Raw genomic sequence first — 21,284 nt, 5'->3', positions numbered from 1 at the left:
GCCTGAGTTCGAATCTCAGCTCCACCACTCACTAGCTGGGTGACCTTGAGGAAGGTCACTCAGCCTCTTTGTACCTCAGTTTCCTCCTCTGTAAAATGAGGCTAATAGAAGCAATGTGAGGGCTAAATGAGTAGATGGTTGGAAAGCCTTTAGAACAGTCGGGGGGGGGGGGGGCACACACAATAGGCCACAGTTTGTTCCCTTCTTCTGCTCTTAGAGGTCCTTCAGGAGAAAAGTCAGAAAATAAGGGCTTCAACGAGAGACAAGTTATTTCCAGACACTAATTTATAAAAGGAATGACTCTCTATAGCACCAGTTGTCCTAAAGAAATATCTGCCTCTTAGAGGACTGAGAGGCAGGATGTGTTTATAATGGTGGAATTGCCGGCAGGGACTGGCCGGAAAGGAGCCTCCCGGGGGGCATGGCCCACTTCCCAAGGCTCCACGCACCCGCACGGAGCGCGACCGGGGACCGGAGGCCCGTCCGGCACGGCGGGGGGGGGGGGGGGGGCGGGGCCGGGGAGGAGGGGAGGCGCTCCCGGGATCCCCTCGCCCCCGCCCCCTCCCCGGTGAGTAATGACTTTCGCGGCGAGGGGAGGGAGGGAGGGAGGGAGGGAGCCAGGAGGGGGCCGGCGCGGCGCGGCCATGTGATGCGGGGCGAGAGAGCCGCCGCCGCCGGAGCCGCCGGTCCTCCCTCCGAGCCCCGGCTGTCATGGCGACCCCCAACAACCTGACCCCCACCAACTGCAGCTGGTGGCCCATCTCGGCGCTGGAGAGCGACGCGGCCAAGCCCGCCGAGGCCCCCGATGCGCCCCAGGCGGCCAGCCCCTCCCACTGGCCCAAGGAGAGCCTGGTTCTGTACCACTGGACCCAGTCCTTCAGCTCGCAGAAGGTAGCGCCCGAGGGAGGGGGGCTCGGGGTGTGCCCGGGGGCCAGGAGGCCTGGGGGAGGGACCCCCGGGGCTTAAGGGGCCTGAGCAAGAGGTGTCAGGCTGGAGGGGGGAACTGGGGGTCTCCGGCCGGAGGACCGAGGCGCCCGGCCGCTCTCCCTGCCTTGGGCCCCAGGAGCACCGTCCCCAATTCTAGGAATATCTGTCCTGTCTCCCTCCCAGAAAGACCAGGTCTGTGCGAGGGCTGAGCGGAGAGACAAAGGCCAGGGGAAGGGAACGGGCAGCGCGGGGAAGCGGCCTGCGGAGGGGCGCTGCTGCGGGCGGGGGCGGGGGGCGCGCTTCCCGGGCTCAGCCTGCAGCCCCCGCGGTCCCGTCGCAGCCCCTCCCTTTGAGCTGCTGTCCCGGGTACTGCAGGCGTTTGGGGTCTCAGCTCCTCGGCCCCCCTGCGCGGCTGGGGGCCTTCCTCCCTGGCCCTCCGCTCCCAGCCCCCTTGCTGGAGAGGGAGGAGTGGACTCATCTTCTTAGACCAGCCCAGATGGAAGATCTGTGTTTGCTCTTAAAGGCACAGACTCGGGGGAGCCTGGGGGACAGCTCGTAATACAGCCTGGTGCTGTTATTGGGGTTCCCGCTTCCTGGGGGCGAGGGCCCGGCGCTGCGCCGTGAGATGGGAGCGCCTCTAGGGGCGCAGTCTCTCACCCCGGCGGCTGTCCTGTGCGGCCACGGATTCAGCACCATGGCCAGGGCCCAGCTTTCGGGCCCCATTGCCTGCCCCTGGGAGATCCTTCTGTTTCCATTCACTCATTTTTCAGATGGAGAAAGGGATTCTGTAAAGACAAAGGGCCTTGGAATTGGCCCAGGCTCAGTTTTATATTCTGGGAAATGGGATAATAATAACAGCTACTTCTAATTCCAGCCCGCGTCAGGGTTGCTGAGGGTGGTTGAAGAGGCAGTGTGACTTACTGTTCTAGACGGGCCCTGCTCCAGCTGGATCGTGCATTGGAATCACTGCATGATCCTGGTTAAAGCACAGACTGCTGGGTCCCTCCACAGAGATTCTGACTCAGTAGTTCTGGCGTGGAGCCCAAGGTGCTGCGTTTCTAACAAGCTACGAGGTGATGCTGATGAAGCTAGTCCAACAGTCTCCCTTTGAGTAATCCCTTTGAGTTTAGGGTATAGACTCGGAGGCCAGACAACTCCCAGTGGGATTACCATCTTCTCCAATAACTTACTCTAGGGCTTTGGACAGGTCACTTTGCCTCTCCAAAGCCTCAGTTTTATACTCTGTAAAATGGAGCAAATGGCAGTCCCTTCCTCAGAGGGCTATTGTAGTGGTGAAATGAGATGGTGTACAAAAAGTGCTGATAGCGGTGCCTGGCGTGGAGTCAAGGCTCTGTTAATAATGGGTGTTATGATGTTGCTGAAGTACTAGGTACAGGAGAGGTCAGGTTAACCAAGGTCACACTGGAACCCGTCTGTAAATTTTACACATGTGTGCTGAACACCTACTATGTGCCAGGCTCTATGCAAGTCATTGGGGGTTTGGAGATGAATCAGCCTGATCTCCAGATGTGATGTTAGAATCTCCTCCCACCCAGAATCTCAGGAGCCAGGCCCCAGTGGTGGGGACTGGATGGGAGGCTGAGGGATGGCACTTCTCATTACCACCCCCCGAGGGAACCTCCTGCTCTCCCTCCATGGAATATTTTCTATTCAGCCTGAGCTCAGGACTAAAGTGGCCCCCTAGTCAGGGATGGAACCACACACTGCAACCCCATTTGTGACCAAAGCAGGCTGAGCATCTTCCTGCCTCCCCTGACAAGGCCTCCCTCCTCAGGGATCCATGGTGGGTTCTAGAGGCAATGTAGCCTGGCAGAAAGGGCATGGGCTCTGCAGTCAGACAGTCTGAGTTCCGGTCTCATCTTGAGTGCTACTGACTGTGTGACCTTGGATAAGTCACCTTACCTCTCTATGTCTCAATATTCTCATCTATGAAAGGGGGCTTTTGCATCCTACCCTGCAGAATTCCTGGGGGTTTAAGAGGACATGGACATATGTTAAGTGTTTGGCATGTAGTAGGAGCTTAGCAGGTGAGTTTCCTCTCATCCCTTCAGTCCTGAAGGGCCTTGCCTGCATGCAGGGAGCAGTTCCCTATGTGGAACGTGTGAGAAGCCTGTCCTTAATGGCACATGAACTATTAATAGCAGAAACAGCCTCCCCCCCAGGAGTGCTGGTGGCTCCATGGGCATCTGGGGACTATTCCAGAGCCAGAGGGCAACAGGACAGTGAGGGGTCCTGAGCCCAGGCTCTGAGGCCAGACTGCCCAGGCTTCAGTCTTAGCTCTACCACCGGCCAACTGGATAATCCTGGGCAGACTGCTTAAACTCCATACCTTGGTATCACATCTATAAATTGGAAATATAAATAGCATCTCCCTGATAGGGTCATTGTGAGGATTCAGAAATGTATCCACGATAACCACCTAGCACAGCAACCTGGCATACAGAAGGTGCTCAGTAAGTGCAGCTACACGTACCAGACACGAGATCAAACCCCACCTCTGCCACTTCCTAGCTCTGTGACTTTGTGCAAGTGTCTTCACTTCTCTTGAGTCTCAGCTCCCTCATATGCTCAGGAGGGTGCAGAGAGCTATGAACAGCGCTATGAAGCTCAAACGATGTGCATGGTGACACACTTAGCTCAATGCTGTAAAAACTGCACTCTACTAGTGAACTTTTAGGCACCATCACAGGTAACCATTTGGGGCCACAGGGTTCGGAGGAGGCTCTAATTGCATGGTGTAGATGTTAGGGTGCTTCTGAGGCTGTTCTGCCCCTACCCCTTCTCCTTTGGGGAAGTGAGGTTTGGAGGGGGAACACGTGCAGGGAGTCAAGACACCAGCACTCTACTGCTGACACTCCCACTCACTGACTATGTGACCTCAAGTAAGTCCTGACCCTCCCTGACCCTCAGTTTCCACAACAGGAGAATGGATGAGATGTTTGGTGCAGCCTGCCTCCCTCCATCCCCAGGCAGGGAGAACTGCTTTACCTCTGCGTGCTCCCAGCTCTCAGAATCCTTCTGTCCTCTCACAAGCCAGTTCTTTAAAATCCAAGATTGCTACTTATTAGTTGTGTGACTTTGGGCAAGTTACTTACTATCTCTGCACCTGTTTTCTTTTTTGTAAAATGAGGATAATACTAGTACCTAGATTTTTATAGGGATGAGTTAATACATGTAAAGGTTTTAGTACAGTGCTATGTAAGGGTCAGCTCTTGTTACTGTTGTTATTTCCACTGGGGTGAGTTTCTGAGGGCTGTCCCTGGCTCTGCAGCAAGCCTAGCTCAAGGTTGTCCTCAGCCTCTCAGGGTTTGCCCTTGTCTTGGGTGTACCTGTGGGGAGCCCCTGGCCCAGCCTTCGGCCCCCAGGAGTAAGAGGCCCAGGTCTGAGTCCCGCCATGGGCCAGTCCTAACACTCAAGATGGAGCAGGTCCCCCAGAAGCCCCCTCCCAGATGTGGCAGAAGGGAAGTAAATGACCTCTACCTCCCACCCTGGTTTGCCTCTCAAGCTCTTGGGCACTGGCCCCCAGCCCTGTCCATACCCCACCTCCAGGAGGCCCACAGGTGAAAACTGCAATCTCACCACTCTGCTCAGAAGCCTGCAGTGGCTCCTCAGGTCCCTCCAGGAAAAAGCCAGAGTCCTCATAATGGCTGCAGCTCTACTGTAGGATTCTAACCTTGCTTGGGTCATGGACCCCTCATCAATCGGAGGAAGCCTCTGGACCTTTCTCAGAATAATGCTTTTAATTGAACAAAATAAAATACATAGGATTATTAGATTAGAAAGGAAACCGATAGTATTGAAGTGCAGCTATTGGCATATTTTCAAGACAAATTTGTTATATAATGACATGTTTCTATATTAACCCATTATGTAACACAACCTAGTGGCAGGACCGATAACAGCTGTGATACTGAAGCCGTGATAAGTGTAACTGCCACAACTGTGAAGTGATGAAGATATCTGATTCCTAGTGGTGACAATATTCTAGGCACTGCTAACACTACCGTACTTTGTTGCCCACACTCATAACTGAAGAAAAAGCTAAATGTCTGTTTGAGATTGCTGAAAATAAACATGTAATTTTCCCATCCTAGTTCAAGGACTCTCTGAATTTATTCATAGACCCTCAATTATAAGTCCCTGTGCATGATCCTTTCTGACCTCTTCCCCTCTGGTCTTCCCCGTCCACCCTGTTCCAGCCACACTGGCCTCCTCATACATGGCCTTTCAAACACTTCAGACATGCTCCCAGCGCAGGGCCTTTGCACTGGCTGTCCCTCTCCCTGGAAGTCTTCTCCAGATCCCTGTGTGGACCACTCCCTCACTTTATTCAAACCTTTGCTCAAAGGTCACCTTCTTAGAGAGGCTGGCCCTAATGGACTACCCTATTTAAAATTATCACCTGTCTCCCTAATACCCTGGCATCCCCAATTCCCCTTAACCTGATGCATTTTTTCATTTTCTTGTTGCACTCACAATCTTTTGACATATCTTATCATATTAACTGTTTATCATCTCTCTGCCCCACTAGAATGTCAGCTCCCTGAGAGCAGGAATCCTTGTTCACTGCTGAGTCTCCCATACTTAGAACAGGACCTAGCACAGAGTAGGCACTTGATAAATAAGTATCGAAAGTGATGAATTTGTAAGCCATAGATGTTACATAAAAAAAGGTATTTGATTCTGTAAACCTAAAACTGCTCTAAAATATAAAATTTAAAACTAAGGTATTTGAGATAAATAAACTAAGGCTCAGAGACTAAGTGTCTTTTGCAAAGTCACACCGCAACTAAATGGCTGGGAAGAGACACCAACTTAACCCATCACAGTTGCCTCAGAAACAAGGGCTTGGGTGAGGAGGGACAGTGCCTGACCATGACAATGGAGAGCATTTGCCCAGAGATGGTTGATATCTGGTCACACTGAGTAGTGACCACCTAAGTCTGCTCCAACCCCCAGGAGGCAGAGATGGCAGATGGCCTTGGTGACTGCATGCCCTTCCCCTGGGCCTGACTTCCCCCTGAACCCCCTCCCCTGCAGGATGGCTCATGGGCTCTGGCCCTCGGCTCAGCTAAAGGAGAAAGTCTCCTTGGCAGCTTGCCGAGGTGACCTGAGGCAGCTCCAAGCAGGACTGTTAAGCCTCTAAAGATAGTCCCCTCCCCAGGCAGCAGCCCCACCTGGCAACCTCACTGGAATCTCAGGGCAGGGCAGATGCCCTGCCAGGACAGAGGCCAAATGTCTGGACTTGCCAAGGGCAAGGGCTTGGTTTGGTTTCTGCTTCCACCCATTCAGAGGCCCCAGCTTGGCCGGGCTGGATGACTGGGCGGAGGCTGACCTGGAAGGCGGGAGGATGTCAGGACTGGCAGGAAGGGAACGGGGCAGCTTGGCTCCAGACTCCAGCCTCAACAGCTCTGGGGCTTCTCCAGGGCACGGTCACTACACAGGCGCTCTCACTCATGCACGCTCACTCATATCCACACGAATACACCCGTGTTCACGCAATACTTGAATACTCACACTTACTGGTGCACTCACTTGTACACGCTCATGCACACATATGCACACACAGACACACACATTTGCTCATTCACACAGTTGCCACTCAGGCTCAGGCACACACACGCACACACCCAGACCCAACAGATGCCACCCCCAGGTGCTCACTCTCTGCCACAGTTCCTCCCCGTCTCAGACAGGCCCAGCAGTTCCCTCCCACGGCCTGTCTCCTGCGTGGTCTGAATGTAGTGTCAGCTCCTTGCAGGGCTGCAGCCCCTCAGTTTTATGAAAAAGAGGAGGCTCAGGAAAGGACAGTGATAGCTCTAAGGTCACACAGCATTGATGTGACTGAGCCATGGTGAGGACTTGAGTGCCTGCCTCCCAGCACCATCTGCAGGACCTGCTCCTGGCTAATGGAGCCAATGAATTGGGGAATGAGTGCTGAAAGTTCGGGTGCCAGTTACCTCTCCCCCCCCACAGTTCACTAAACAGAAAGGGTGTTCATGTTAGCTGTGAGCATGGGGCATGAGGCACTCTAGGACATCAACCAGAGGTTGTGGGCGGTCTGTGTGTGTGTGTGTGATAATAGTGATGTTGGAAACCATGTATTATTAACCTCCTGTACTGGGACTTGACCTACATCATCCCATCTCAACCTTGAGCCAGTCTTGAAGGAATGGATTACATTCCTCATTTCACAGAAACCAAAGATCAGAGAAGTCAAGTGACTTGCTCAAGGTCACGCAGCAAATAAACAACAGAACCAGGCATTAAGTCCAAGTCTGCCTGCCTCCAAAATGTAGTCTAATGCAAGTAGCTAAGACACATTACCTCTACTGTATGCCAGGGACTGTTCCACAGGGTCTAATTATCTAATTCTCACAATAGCCCTCTGAGGGAATTGCTAGTGGGACTCCCCTTGAACAGGTGAGGAAACTGAGGCACACAGATGTAAAGCTATTTGGAAAGCCAAGTCATCCAGCAAGTAAGTGCTAGAGGGATTTGAACTGACACAGTCTGGCACCAAGTCCAACATTCTGAACATGACCCCATGCTGCCCCTTCTGAGTTTTTAACTCCTGACATCCAGGAGAGAGGCGGGGGATGCCTAGTTCCCAGAACTTCCTATTGGATGTGTGGGGACACTGATGCTCGGGAGGGTTGGAGTCACTTGCCATCTTTTTGCTGGGAGGGCTTGGAGAAGTCCAGCCTTCTTTCTGTGTCTCAGTCCAAAGGAAGGGGACAGTTGGACCAGGCAATTGCTGTTTTCCAGCTCAGAAATTTTGGGCTGGGTCAGGACATGCCCCCACCTCAAGGCTCCATTAGCTTCTACCAGCTCAAATGTTTGTCTGGGACCCTCTAGAGACATAGGGAAAGACCAAGGAGGGGGGCAGACCCAAGACTCCCTGGAAGGAGTCCCCAGGTCAGAGAGCACTGGTCTGGGGTCAGGAACCATTGCTTGCAGGTTTAGGCCTGCAGCTAAATAAATGGCTATGTGATTTTGGGTAAGTTACTTACTCTCTCTGGGCTTTAGTTTTCTCATCAAGAAAAATAGGGAGATAGTCCCTACTTTGTTCTCTTCTGGGAGGCTATAATGAGCGCCCAGCAACCAGATGGGAAGGCATTTGGGGACAATAAAGGGCTCAATCGATATTGGCAAATTATTTTTTGCCTCATTTTTTCCCCTCAAATAATTTGGAAAATTTAGCTGCTGATGATAAGAATATCTGCAAATTTCCTGGCCAACTCCACCCCTGGAGGACAGGCTGAGAGTCCAGTCATGATCATGATAATTGGGAACTGAGTGCCATCTATATACCAGGCACTGGATTGGTACTATTACCACTTCCATTTTGCAAATAAGGAAACTGAAGCTCAGAAAGTTTAAGGAATCTGTCCAAACTCACACAGCATAACTGGGAATTTTATCCCCAGTTATGTCTAGCTGTAAGATAGCCCCCCCCACCCAGGTGCCCAAGAATGGGCTGGAAGAAACAGTGTCCCCTCCTGTGTGTGACTTTGACCTCCCTCCCCACATGCCCCATCCCACCTGGGCAGAGTGTCCCTGCGTGTCCACCCGCCTTCCCCGCTCTGACCCTGGCGCCTGCAGGTGCGGCTGGTGATCGCAGAGAAGGGCCTGGCATGTGAAGAGCGGGATGTGAGCCTGCCACAGAGTGAGCACAAGGAGCCCTGGTTCATGCGGCTCAACCTGGGAGAGGAGGTGCCCGTCATCATCCATCGCGACAACATCATCAGCGACTACGACCAGATCATTGACTATGTGGAGCGCACCTTCACAGGAGGTATTGCTGCCACACCACCAGGGGTCCTACAGGCTCAGGTGGGGGTCCGGAGCCTTGGGAAGCCTGGGGAAACCCACTGGGGCCATGGGCATGACCCAGCCTCTCCCAAGATGAACCATGGGGCTACAGGCAGGGCTCAGATACCTGCTAGGAAGTGCATAGCCTCAGGTCTCCAGGGACCCACAAAACCCCCTCCCTAGTACTGCAAGGAAAGGGCATGGTCCAGACACCCTCCCCCTTGAAGCTCCCGGGCTCCTTCCTCAAGAACTCGAGTCACAGGCACGGCCACAGGCCCTTGGGAGCCCCTCGGGCATGAGCAAGACCTCACCTGCTCTCTAAGTCCCCAAAGACAGGGGAGGGATCTTCCAGGGATGCCAGGGCACCAGCTGGCCCAGCCCCCTGACACCTTATAAGCATAGTCAGGGCCATAGGTTCCCAGGAAGTCCACAGACATGGGCCCAGATACCCTAGAACCTTGCAGACAAGAACAGGGCTGACACCCCAGAACCCCATAGAATCCTATACCCCTGCCCCCCCTCTGGCCTTGCTCAGGTTCAGGAGCGCACAGCCCACAGCAGAGGCTGCAAACAGCAGCTAAGAGGGGATCAGGGCCCAGACACACACTGTTTAAAAAGAATATGAATTGGTTGCCAACATTTACAAATCAGAGAAAGTTGTGCTTTAAACATCCAGGTTTCCAGCTTCTGTTGAAGGCTGGCGAGAAGGAGCCAGGCTCCCACCTGCCCCTCAGAGGACAGCTTGGAGGGCTCCAGGGAGGAGGGGTAGATGGGCTGGACCCTTAGGATCCCCTGTCAGCTGGAAAAGGACTTTATCTCAAGGAGTTGGGGAAAGGGTGTGGGCTGGCGACCTCTGGGCCACAATATTTTGGGTTTCCAGGGTGCTGGGTTGGAAGTGGGGGTGCCAGAGGTTGGCCTTTCTGAATCAGCGGCGGGTGGCCGAGTCAGGGCCATGCCCCTGGTCCAGCCCCGGCTGTGCCTCGCAGAGCACGTGGTGGCCCTGATGCCCGAGGCGGGCAGCGCCCAGCACGCCCGGGTGCTGCAGTACCGCGAGCTGCTGGACTCGCTGCCCATGGACGCCTACACGCACGGCTGCATCCTGCACCCCGAGCTCACCACCGACTCCATGATCCCCAAGTACGCCACGGCCGAGATCCGCAGTGAGTGCGCCCGCCTTGCCCGCCTGCGCCCTCCTCTTCCTCCCCTCCCCCCTCTTCCTCCCCCTCCTCCTCCTCCTCCCCCTCTTCCTCTCCTTCCTCTCCCTCCTCCTCCTCCTCTTCCCATCCTTCCTCCTCTTCTTCCTCCCCCTCCTCCTCCTCTTCCTCTTCCTCCTCCTCCTCTTCCTCCCCTTCCTCCTCCTCTTCCTCCCCTTCTTCCTTCTCCCCTTCCTCTTCCTCCTCTTCCTCCTTCTCTTCCCCCTCCTCCTCCTCTTCCTCCTCCTTCTCTTCCTCCCCTCCCCTTCCTCTTCCTCCTCCTCTTCCTCCCCTCTTCCTCTTTCTCCTCCTCCCCTTCCTCTTCCTCCCCTTCCTCCCCTTCCTCCTCCCCCTCCCTTTCCTCCTCCTCCCCTTCCTCCTCCTCCTCCTCCTCCTCCTCCTCTCCTCCCCCTCCCCCTCCTCACTCTCTCCTGCTTCCCCCTCACTCCCCCCCCCTTCCTTCCGGCCCACTCACCCTGCATCACACTGGGAAATGTCTCTCCCTCTCCGCACTCTCTGTCTCTCACCCCAGTCTCCTGCCCCCCACTTTGTCCTGCCTTCCCAGAGGCTACAGGCTGTCTGACTCCCCAGAGTCCTGACAAGGGAGGTGAGGGCTGCGGTTGGTGGCCCAGCACGGAGTGGATCAGGGTGGGCGCCACCAAGGAGAGCTGCCCAGGCGGCAAGGCCCCTGTGGGGTCTCTGACTCCTGCTCGGAGCGTCGCCCGTGTCCTGCTGGCCGGGACGTGCCCGTGGCCTAGTTCCTCCTGTTTCCAGCACCCAGTGAGTGGGGGTGGGGCTAAGGCAGGGTGCCCACCAACAAGTGTTTACAGGCTTTTGTCCAGGCTCTGCGCAGACACCATGGCGTCCTACAGGCGTCATTATCCTAAGTAGGCGGTAGGTGCCCAGGACACGGCCGCAGCCCCTCTGAGAGGAGTAAGGCTGATGCTCGAAGGCGGGAAAGGGGCAGGCTGTGGAACTCACTCTCATCCTTGAACGAGACTCAGGATTCATCAATACTGTCCCATTCCCATTCATCAACACTATTCATGAGGTTTTTATGACCCAGGCCCCGGGCAGGGGGCTGGGGACAGATGAGGACAGACAGAGCTATCATCCCAGGGTCACAGTTCCAGGGGAGCAGAAAGACAAGTGACCAGGTAATTACAGTGTGGGACTCAGTAAACTTGAACAACCCCTCGGCGGCAGTCTGGCCCTCTCTCAAATACAGAACGGACCAGACCTGGGAGACTGCCCTGCAGTTCCCCTTGGATGTGTGCTCCAAGTGTGTACAGGACATTCATTGCAGTACAGGTGGTGTCGCAAGAGGATGGAAATAACCCAGCTGTCCAAGAGTGGGGAACTGGGTAAATAAATTCCAGTCTTCTCAGACAATAGAACACTGTGCAGCTGTTTTTTTAAAAAAAGGATATGGAATGCTCTCTATGATATATTAGTGAGTAGAAAAAAGTAAAGGCAAAAAAAAAAAGCATCAGAGTGCTATTGTTGATATATTTAAAAAGAGGTTAAATAGATGCACAAGTGCTTGCAAAAGCAACGCGTATTTCTGGAAGGATGCACGAGAAGCTGCCAGTAGTGCTTGCTTTTGGGGAGTGGAAAAAGGGACTACAGATTGAGAGGAGATTTACTCTTCACTGAGCATTCTTTAATGTGGTTTGAATTTTTAAACAAGTATGTGTGCATAATCTGTTCAAAACCAAACTGTTTGATAAGGAGGCTGTGGGACCATAGAAGATGCCAGCCCCAACCTCTGGGGTCATGGAGGGTTCTGAAATGTCCAGGGATGACCAACGTCCAAGGATGGGTTAGAAGGGGAAGGAGAGGGAGAATCCTTTCAGATCCAAGGGTAGGAGAGGGCATGGTGTGTTCTGGGGAGTTCTGTGTGGTTGAAGTATAGAGCCCAAGGGAGATGCAAGAGGTGGTGGTGTGCGTCTGGGGAGTAGGTCTAGCAGAACTGGAATTTTATCCAAAGAGCAATGGAGAAATAGTGATGGGAAGTGACATGATCGGATCTGCACTTTACAAAGATCATCCAACTGAGAATGGGCAGAGCAGGAAGGAGGTTCTGACTGTCATCTAGGTGAGCAATTATGGTGGCCTGGACTAGGTAGAGACAGGCCCTACGTGTTTCTGGAGGTTGGAGGTGCTCCCCCTCCCTAGCTTAAGCCATTTGAAGGTGCCTGGAAGGCAGTAGGGCATCCGGAGCAGGCCCAGCTGCTTCCTCCTTTGAAGAGGCTGAAAGGATCCCAGGGCTCCTGCCCAACTGGGGAGGAGTGGAGAGACCTCACGGGATGCAGAAGTCCAAGGTCTTCCCTTGGCCTGATCTGCGCCCCTGCAATCTAAAGAGAACCATAAGGGCAGCCCCAGCGACTAGCAAGAGAGAAGATGCTGTACTTGACCTTCACATTTATGAAACATCAGCAAGGCTTAATATAGCCCCAAAGCTGAAAGATCTGGGAGTGTGTTGGGTTTTATCAACCAGGAGATAGGGTGGTGAATGGAGAAATCTCAGAAGTCAGAAACTGAACTTCTGTTACTCATTTACTCAGTCATTTCATTCATTCATTCATTCATTCATTCATTCAACACTCACTGAGCTCTTTTCCTGTGCCAGGTCTCTACCAGCTCTTCAGAGAACAGAGAAAAATCTGACAGATTCTAGTGGGGAACACACCCAGAGATAAGTACAGTAGCATCAAAATCTCCATGTACAGCAGTACAGGTTGTGCACTGCACAACACGGGGCGCTTTTCGCATCGACTGCAGTGTGATGGAACTGTGCAGTGGCAGCTCTGATTAGTGTGTCTGCATTCTCTGGCAGGATTCTGTACAGTGTACACTGGAGGACCAAGGCATTGTGTGATCAGATCTCCTAGAAGATCAGGAAAGGCTTCATGGAGGAGGTAGTCTTGAGCTGGATCTGGGGATTTTCAGGAATACGAAGAAGGCTATTCTGAGAGGAAGAAGAGTGTGAGCAATGGCCTGGAGGTTTGGAATGGTCAGGCACATTCAGGGAATGTCGAGCATTTGGAGTGGTTAAAATGTTACCATCTGGGGACAGGGACAGTTGGGGGAACTCAGTGAAAGAGGGAATCAGTGAGGGGAGAGGAGATGGGCCCTGCTGGGTCTTTTAAGGCCAGTTGAGGAGCCTGGACATTATCTGAGGGCAGTGAGGAGCCTGGGATGGGTTTTAAGTAGGGAGTGCCATGGTCAAGTGTGTTTTGAGGAAGGTGTCTCTGGCAGGAGTGGAGAAAGTGCAGGTGACAGGGGTAAAACCCATAGTTTAGTTAGACTTTCAAAGTTAAAGCTTTTTAAAGTTAGATTATAGGACACTACCTCTCTCCCATTAAGGATAATTCTCAAGATGCTGGCTTGAATTCCCATAATTGACCCACTTTCTTTCACCCTCAAACTTTTTGGTATCAAGGCCAGTTTTCCAAGGAAAGATGGGTCATCAAGTCCCTAAATCTTCAAGGAAGTTACCTCACCACAAGTGGAAGTTTCAGGACACCAGAAGTCTCTTACAGTTTTTCTTGCAATAAACAAGTTTTTCTTCGTGGGGTACAATGAGCGAGCACTAGACCAAGAATCAGGCAGACCTATGTTCAAAACATGCTTGTCATTCACAAGTGTGGAATATTATGTACCCCTTCTGAACCTGTTTCCTCACTACAGAAGGGGGCTCGGAGAGACACTCACTCAAGCATGAGTTTTTCCAAGTTTGGCATTATATTCGTTTCTGACAAACTCCTCATCCCCAAGAGTAGAGTGGCCTCCTCAGCGAGGTTTCTTGATGCCTGTGCCTCAGGAAGGTGGGCCTCTGAGTCCCACAGCATTCTGTCCACTCCTCATTACAGTTGACCATGCTGTATCATAGGGATCTCTTTAGATGACTGTCTCCCCCACTGTCCTGAGCCTACGGCAGGATGACATCTCACCCATCCCTTTGCTGCAGCCTGTTGTGCCTACTAAGTGTTGCCTGTTGATATTGTTACTTTTCAGACCAATGTTTGCATGGGACCTACTCTGAGTTTGTGGGGGAAGGGATGGGGTGACACTGAGTTTCAGAAAGACAGGACCTTTCCCATTCTTTGCCCAGGACATTTAGCCAATGCCACCACAGACCTCATGAAATTGGACCATGAAGAGGAGCCCCAGCTCTCTGAGCCCTATCTTTCTAAACAGAAGAAGCTCATGGTGAGTGCCTCCAGGCCTGCTCATTCCTCTTTCCCACCATCTTTTTCATGGAAAAGAACAACTGGGAGAAGTTGGTTCAAGGTAGAGGATCAGCTGATGACATGAAATGGGAAATCCATTGGTTTGCTTTTCCAGTCCTGTCTCCTATGTCATTTACTGGCTATTTTACCTTGGGAAAGCCACTCTCCCCCTGAAGCCTCAGTTTCCTCATGTCTTGGGTCATGTCTGTAAAAGCATTCATTGGACAGAGGTTCTTGGGCATTGAGGGAGTGTTCTGAAGACAACCCAGTAAGGATGGAAGGGATAGAAAAGAGGAAAGGACCAAGTTCACCTAATCCCACAGGGAGCTCTGGAGCACAAGTGGCACCACCAAGTCAATCCACCTGGAGGCCAAGGCCCAGCCTTTTATATTCTTATATCAGTCAGCCATTGGCTACAGATTGCCTGGCAAGGGGTTAAAGGGTTGAAGGGTGTAGGATAACTTCCCAAGTATTTCTGGACACCTCCTCATTGGTCAAGAACAATTCTCTGGAGAAGGGTCAGCTATGAGCCACTATCAACCAACTCTCCCAGCAGCTGGTGTATGAGAGTACCAGCCCCATGAGAGGGATCGGGGCAGGACAGCCAAGCTCACCCGAATATTGTGAGGACTAGCTGAGGGTGCTTGGTAACAGTGGGGCATCCTATACTCTTGAGGGGATATTTGGAGGTTGGGTTTGCAGAAAGGTGTTGGGCCAAGCTCTGGGCATCCGCTTTATTGAGGCCAACTCAGCTCCTCTGGCTCCTGCCTCTCCTGCCCCCAGGCCAAGATCCTGGAGCATGACGACGTGAGCTACCTGAAGAAGATCCTTGGGGAGCTGGCCATGGTGCTGGACCAGATCGAGGCCGAGCTGGAGAAAAGGAAGCTTGAGAATGAGGGTGGGTACCAGCCCTGGAGTAGGTGGGTGCTGCTGCCCATTCACCCTTCCCCACCCTGACCCTAACCAGTTCCAGGCTCTTTTTTCCCCAAAGATCTCAGAGGCCCCCTCCCTCGTGGTTAAGATCATGGGCCATGGAGACGGGTAGACCCAGGTTTAAGTCCTAGCTTGACCACTTACTAGCTGAGTGACCATGGGTCAGGTACTTCACCTCCCTGGATCTCAGTTTCTATATATAAAATGAAGATAATAACAAGACCTACCTAAGAGAGATGTTGAGAAATTGCATAAAATAATACATGTAGAGTGCTTAGGTCACTTAGCACACAGTAGGCATTTTATAAAGGTTGATGAAGATGATGACGGTGGTGGTGGTGATGGTGACTTTCCCTCTGACCAAGGATATATATTATGGCTTCTTTGTGCTGACATCCAGGGTCACCCAAACTCTCTGACCTTCACTCTTTCGGTTCTCAAGTGGCTCTCTTCTTTGGACCCTGAGCAGGCCAGCTTCATTCCCACCTCCACACCTTTGCTCCTGCAGTACTTCCAGCCTAGAGCACCCTCTTCTTTTTCCTTTTATATAACATCTTTGCCACAGCTCTTCTCCAAATTTCACTCCAGACGTTCCTATTGCTGTTTTAGGCAGAATGTTAGTCTTGTCTATTCAGTTATGCAATTTATGGAGCCTATGCAACATGCGCTGCTACACTCACAGCTACACACACACGTCTACTTGGAGCACAGTGTTATAGAAGATGAGTTCAGAGTCAGACACGTTTGGGCTAGAGTTTTAGCTTTGCTGCCTGTACTGTGTGACTTGGACAGGTTATTTTCTCTACTGGATCCTCAGCTTCCTCATCTGTAAAATGGGATGATAATCATGCAATTTAAAACCTTAACCCCACCTTGTTGTCATTTCTGCCAGAGAGGGTGCTGAGGGAGCCATTACAATGGAGTGCTTAGGGGCCAAAGCCCTTTGGGGTCAGACAGAGCCCCAGCTTTGCCATTCTCTCACTGGGTGACCTTAATTCTCAGGTGCATTTTATATATTTACCCATTAATTTGCTAGGGCTGCCATAACAAAACACCACAGACTGGATGGCTTAAACAACAGACTCTTATTTTCTCACAGTTCTGGAGGCTGAAAGTCTAAGATCAAGGTGTTGGTTTTTTCTGAGGTGTGGCTTCTTTGGAGGCCTCTCTCAGGCTCACAGGTGGCTGCAATCTTGCTGTGTCTTCACATCTTTCCTCTGTGGACATGCCCCTGGTGTCTGTGCAGCAAAGTTTCCTCTTCTTATAAGGACCCAGCCAGACTGGAGTAGGACCTATTCTAACAGCCTCATTTTAACTTACTTCTTTATTTTTTAAATAATTTTTTATTGATAGATTTTAGGGAGAGGGAGGAAGGGGGAGAGAGAGAAAGAAAGAGAGAAATATCAGTTTGTTGGTCCACTTATTTATGCATTCATTGGTTGATACTTGCATGTGCACTGACCAGGAATCAAACTCGCAATCTTGGCGTATCAGGACAACGCTCTAACCAACTAAGCTACCCAGCTACAGCAAACTTACTTCTTTAAAGTGCCTTTCTCCAAATACAGTCACTGTCTGAGATACTGGGGGGGTTAAAGCTTCAACATATGAATTCTGGAGGGACACAATTCAGTTCATAACGATTTATATATTTAACAACACTTACTGTGTGCCAGGCACTGTTTTAAGTGTTTCACATATTTCAACTCATTTTATCCCATAACTACTCTAGGAGGTAGGTAATATGAGCAACCCCATTTAACAGATGAAAAAAATTAAGGCACAGAGAAGTTCAGTAATCTCCCCAAGGTCACACAGATAGAAGTGGTGGAGCCTGGATTCAAGTGCTGTCTCCTGGAGTTGTTCTTAAGCACTAGCTCTGGAGCCTCGTCTGTTCTCTAAAAGGGTATTAAATGAGCACCTGCTTCACAGGGCTGTTGTAAGGATCAGTGAGAGAATGCATGTAAGGAGTTCAGCACATTGTCTGGCACATGGCATTTGAAGTGTCTGCAACTATTAAAAATTAGTTGCTATTATGACCGAGGGAGACATGGGATCTGACCTGGATGGAGGCCAGAGTTGCTGGTCCTGGAGAATTACTGTGGGCACACATTCCTCAAGCGATCCTATCCTGAGAGCCTCCTGCCCCCCGCTCTGTTCTGGTCCTGAGGTCATCCAAGGGGAGGCAGCATTGTACTGCCCGACAGCCAGATGAGTGGGGTGGTTCAAGATGGAGAGGTGTGGGCAATCCTGTGTCCCTCCAGGCCGAGGGAGGCAGCAGAGGCCCAGGGAGGTGGCTGTGGGTTTTAAAGGTCAGGCTGGCTGGGCCCACATGGTCTCTGGTGATCATTCACCTACCAGGGCACCCCCAAACCTGCCTGGAGGGGATGCCCTCCACCTCTCCTTGTGGGGAAGAGGCCAGGGCTGGGAGGTATTATAATGTCATAGTTAAGGCCCTTAGATGGAGCCAGCTGCTGAGTCCTGATATGGGCAAGGGGGACTGAGCGTTCACTTTGAGACACAGTAAGTTTGAGATGCCTTTGAGACACCCAAGAGCGGGTATCACATACGCCATTAGATAGTCTAGTGTCACTTTCAAAGGAGCGGTCAGAATTTAGAGATAGAGATTTACAAGTCTTCAGCACATATGTGGTGCTTAAAGCCATAGAATTGGATGATTTCATCTAGGAGAGAGTAGAGAGAGACAAACAGAGGGATGAGACCTGCTGCATTAGTTATCTGCTGCTGCATAACAAATTGCTCCTGAACTTAGTATCTTAAACAGAAAGCATTTCTTACATCACACATTTTCTGTGGACCAGGAATTCTGGAGCAGCAGAGCTAGGTGGTCTAGTCAGGATTGTGTGGTGCAGGCTGCAGTCAAGCAGCTGGCTGGGGCTCTGGTCGTTTGAACTGGAGGGTTGGCTTCCAAGGTGGCTCATGGCTCATTCTCATCTCTTAACTAGATGTCTCAGTTCTTCACTGACTATTGGCAGGAGACCTTGGCTCCTCACCGTGTGGGCACCTCGATAGGGCTGCTGAGTTTCTCTGCAGCATGGCAGCTGGCTTTCTCCAAACAGGTGATCACGAGAGGGAGAAGCCGCAGAAGCCACCATGTCTTTATGACCTGCAGCTGGGAGTCACTGTCACTTCGGCCACATTCCATTCCTTAGAAGCAAGACATGAAATACACCAGGGGAGCAGAATCAATCTGTGGACACATTTTAACACTCCACGCCTGCCCTGAGGTCCCCCCACATTGAGACGGGGCAGAGGCAGAGGAGCAGCCGAAGCCGGCTGAGATGGGGTGGCCAGCGAGGGAGGAGGGCCTGTTCATAGGCCCCCGACAGGGCCTGGGAGGCTGTGTAAACCAAGGATAGGAAGGCGCCCCTGGGTCTGGTCTCACGGCTGTTGGTGGCTTACTTGGCGCGTGGCTTTGACGAAGTTAAGTAACTCTCTCTGCCTCCGTTCCCTCACCCGTAACTTGGGGATAATAGCGCCTACTTGATGGGATCGTAGTGAGGGTTCCGGAAAGGACAGCTCTCCTGTCTCTCGCCCTCCTCACGGGCTGCTCTTCCCGGCGTGCCCTTGCTGGTGTCTCCTCGTTGCCCCATTCTAAACCTTGGAGCGCCCGGGGGCTGTCCCTGGTCCCGTTCTCAAACCTGTCCCCACTCATCCAGACGGCAGCCGGGGCCTCGTGCCTCTTTGTGCCTCCCCCTTTCACTGCCCTCGCCCCTGCCACGCTCCCCTCCGCCATCCCCGGCGGCAATTCTTTGACCGTCACCATGAGCACGCCCTTGCCTGCACCTTCCACTCCCTTGCCCTTCTCTCGTTTCATCATACTCGCTTTGCAAAACCTCAAACCTGGTCAAGCCCAGCTCTCCACCTACTCGGCGCCTGCACCTGTGAACCTACATGTGGCTGGAGAAACACACGGGGGTGCTGGCCGCTCTCGCGTTGACTTCATGGCCACTGGCCTTAGATGGCCTTCCTGCTGCCCTAGGCCTCCCACTGTCGCCTCTACAGATGACTACGTAATACCTCCTCCTTTCTCCTCACCCCTCCAACGTCCTCACTCTCAGCTGAACACTTTCTTTCTGTATCACAGAAAATGGAAGCATTGGGAAGAGATCTCACAGCTCTGACCTCCACAACTACGTGCCCACCAGCATTAGTGTCCACACATACACTGCGTTTTATCAGTTCTAAGATGCACCTTTGTTAAATCATACCTTAACTTAGTTTAATTGGCATCACTTTTTCTCTGTAGGGTGGATGTCTTAACATCTGATGGCAACTTAGATGTGATGAACTACGGTACCCTCCACTCTCTTATTACCAAGGATGAGCTGTCCTCGAACTAGCTAAGACCAGTCCTTTCCTTGTTTCCCAGATGCCATTCACACTCAACCACTCAAGGACATCCCATCAGTAATTCCACTCTGTCCTCTAGAGTCATTTCTTCTTCTCTGCTAGATCATCCCCATGCACACGCCGGCTTTTTCCTCCCAACTTACAAAACCCCTCTTGACCCATGTCAAATTATTAGTGCAGCCTTTCCATTGCAGCAAAACCCCTTGAACGGGTGATCTTTGCTTACCTCTCCAATTCTTCCCTCCGTTTCTCACTTGAACTCCTTCCAGCCAGGCTTTCACTGTGAACATCTACTCCAGCTGCTTTTGTCAAGGTCACCGGCTGCCAAATGCAATTGCCATTCTCAGGCCTCCTCTTACTTGACCTCTCCGCAGCATCTGAACACAGCTGAGTACTCCCTTCTCCTTGGAACACTTTCTTATCTTGTTTCCACGACACCACACACTCCTGGGCCGTCTCCCACCTCCCAACCTGCTCCTTCACTGGTTCTTCCTGTTACCCAATATCTAAATCTTGAAGTCCCAAAGCTCAGTGCTTGCACTTATAAAGTCAGTTGATTTAAAGAAACAACTGATAGGGGAGTAAAAGGATATGACAAAAATCATTAAAGCTGTACTGGAGTGAATGACCCGGAAACGGCTCGGCAGGCAGACAAACAGCAGAGGAGTCACCGAGAGAGGAGTGCATGCATGGGGGTTGGAAAGCTGATCCCTCCTGCCCCCATCGCCTCTCTTCCACTCTAGGGCAGAAATGTGAGCTGTGGCTCTGCGGCTGTGCCTTCACCCTCGCCGACGTCCTTCTGGGAGCCACCCTGCACCGCCTCAAGTTCCTGGGACTGTCCAAGAAATACTGGGAAGACGGCAGCCGGCCCAACCTGCAGTCCTTCTTCGAGAGGGTCCAGAAGCGCTTTGCCTTCCGGAAAGTCCTCGGTGACATTCATACCACCCTGCTATCAGCCGTCATCCCCAATGCTTTCCGGCTGGTCAAGCGGAAACCGCCGTCTTTCTTTGGGGCCTCCTTCCTTATGGGCTCCCTGGGCGGGATGGGCTATTTTGCCTACTGGTACCTCAAGAAAAAATACATCTAGAGCCGAGCCAGGCCTGAGCTTGGTGTCTGACTGTTGGTGTCTCTGTGCTGTGTGATCCCCAATGAGCCCTCAGTAACGCACTGACTCGAACACTTGGACAGCCCCTCCCCACCCCTTGTTCGGAGTAATTCTATTGTCAATGTGAAAACATTCCATAGTTTAGAAGTAGACGTTGCCAATGCCGTGAATTGAAGCCACGGCTCTACTACAGGAGAGAAAGAACAGAAACAAAACACGAATGCCTTTTCTTTTGATTCAAGGTCTCAAGATGGAACTGTGGGGACTGGTTAGGATCTGAGGTGAGTCCCAGGCCATTTCACCCACCAGGGTCCAGATTCTGGGAGGTGCTGGGGGCTCAGAGGGCCTGACCCCTCGCCTCCCTTCCCTCTTGCCCAGGGAACTCTTCCACAGGACAAAGCCAACATCAAGACTCAACTCTTCTAAGTGGTACCTCTGGGTGGGGCTAGAGACCCGAGACTCCATGGGAGGCCCCTGAAGATCGGAAGGAACTTCATTCTTCTCCTGGACATGAACTGAGACAGCACTGGCTCAAGCCAAGGCAGTGGCACCCAACCACCAAACCATGACTGGGACCAGCCCCATGAGCACACCCTCGTTCCCCTCCTGATGTGCCAGTGAGTCTGGTCTGGCACCTTACCGGAAATCCCTGAAGGCAGCATCCATCCTCCTATTCCCACC

At 52.2% G+C, this 21,284-nt stretch overlaps 1 protein-coding gene across 5 annotated transcripts; it reads left to right on the top strand.

Moving 5' to 3' along the window:
• Positions 1-711: 711 nt before the first annotated feature.
• Positions 712-20,585, top strand: GDAP1L1 (ganglioside induced differentiation associated protein 1 like 1). 5 transcript variants are annotated; one of them, XM_087818542.1, is made up of 6 exons: positions 712-890; positions 8,544-8,746; positions 9,750-9,923; positions 14,074-14,171; positions 14,975-15,089; positions 20,242-20,585. In XM_087818542.1, the coding sequence occupies exons 1-6, from the start codon at positions 712-714 to the stop codon at positions 20,583-20,585; spliced, it is 1,113 nt and encodes a 370-aa protein (XP_087674668.1). The 5 variants fall into 5 exon arrangements, with proteins under 5 accessions (XP_087674668.1, XP_087674669.1, XP_087674667.1 ...); XM_087818543.1 differs by having other exon boundaries at positions 712-891; positions 8,554-8,746; XM_087818541.1 differs by having other exon boundaries at positions 712-891; positions 8,554-8,784; positions 9,731-9,923.
• Positions 20,586-21,284: the final 699 nt, after the last annotated feature.

The sequence above is a fragment of the Miniopterus natalensis genome, chromosome 7, assembly GCF_054644295.1.
Source record: "Miniopterus natalensis isolate mMinNat1 chromosome 7, mMinNat1.hap1, whole genome shotgun sequence".
Taxonomy (NCBI): Eukaryota; Metazoa; Chordata; class Mammalia; order Chiroptera; family Miniopteridae; genus Miniopterus; species Miniopterus natalensis.
The sequence above is the reverse complement of the archived record's forward strand: the minus strand, read 5'-3'. Positions and strand labels throughout refer to the sequence as shown.

What these genes read in the sequence shown, in the direction of transcription:
- GDAP1L1 (XM_087818541.1), top strand. Translation starts at nt 712, where the DNA reads ATGGCGACCCCCAACAACCTGACCCCCACCAACTGCAGCTGGTGGCCC. An exon ending in AGTCCTTCAGCTCGCAGAAG is followed by an intron (nt 892 to 8,553) that starts GTAGCGCCCGAG and finishes TGGCGCCTGCAG; the next exon opens with GTGCGGCTGGTGATCGCAGA. An exon ending in CGCCACGGCCGAGATCCGCA is followed by an intron (nt 9,924 to 14,073) that starts GTGAGTGCGCCC and finishes TTCTTTGCCCAG; the next exon opens with GACATTTAGCCAATGCCACC.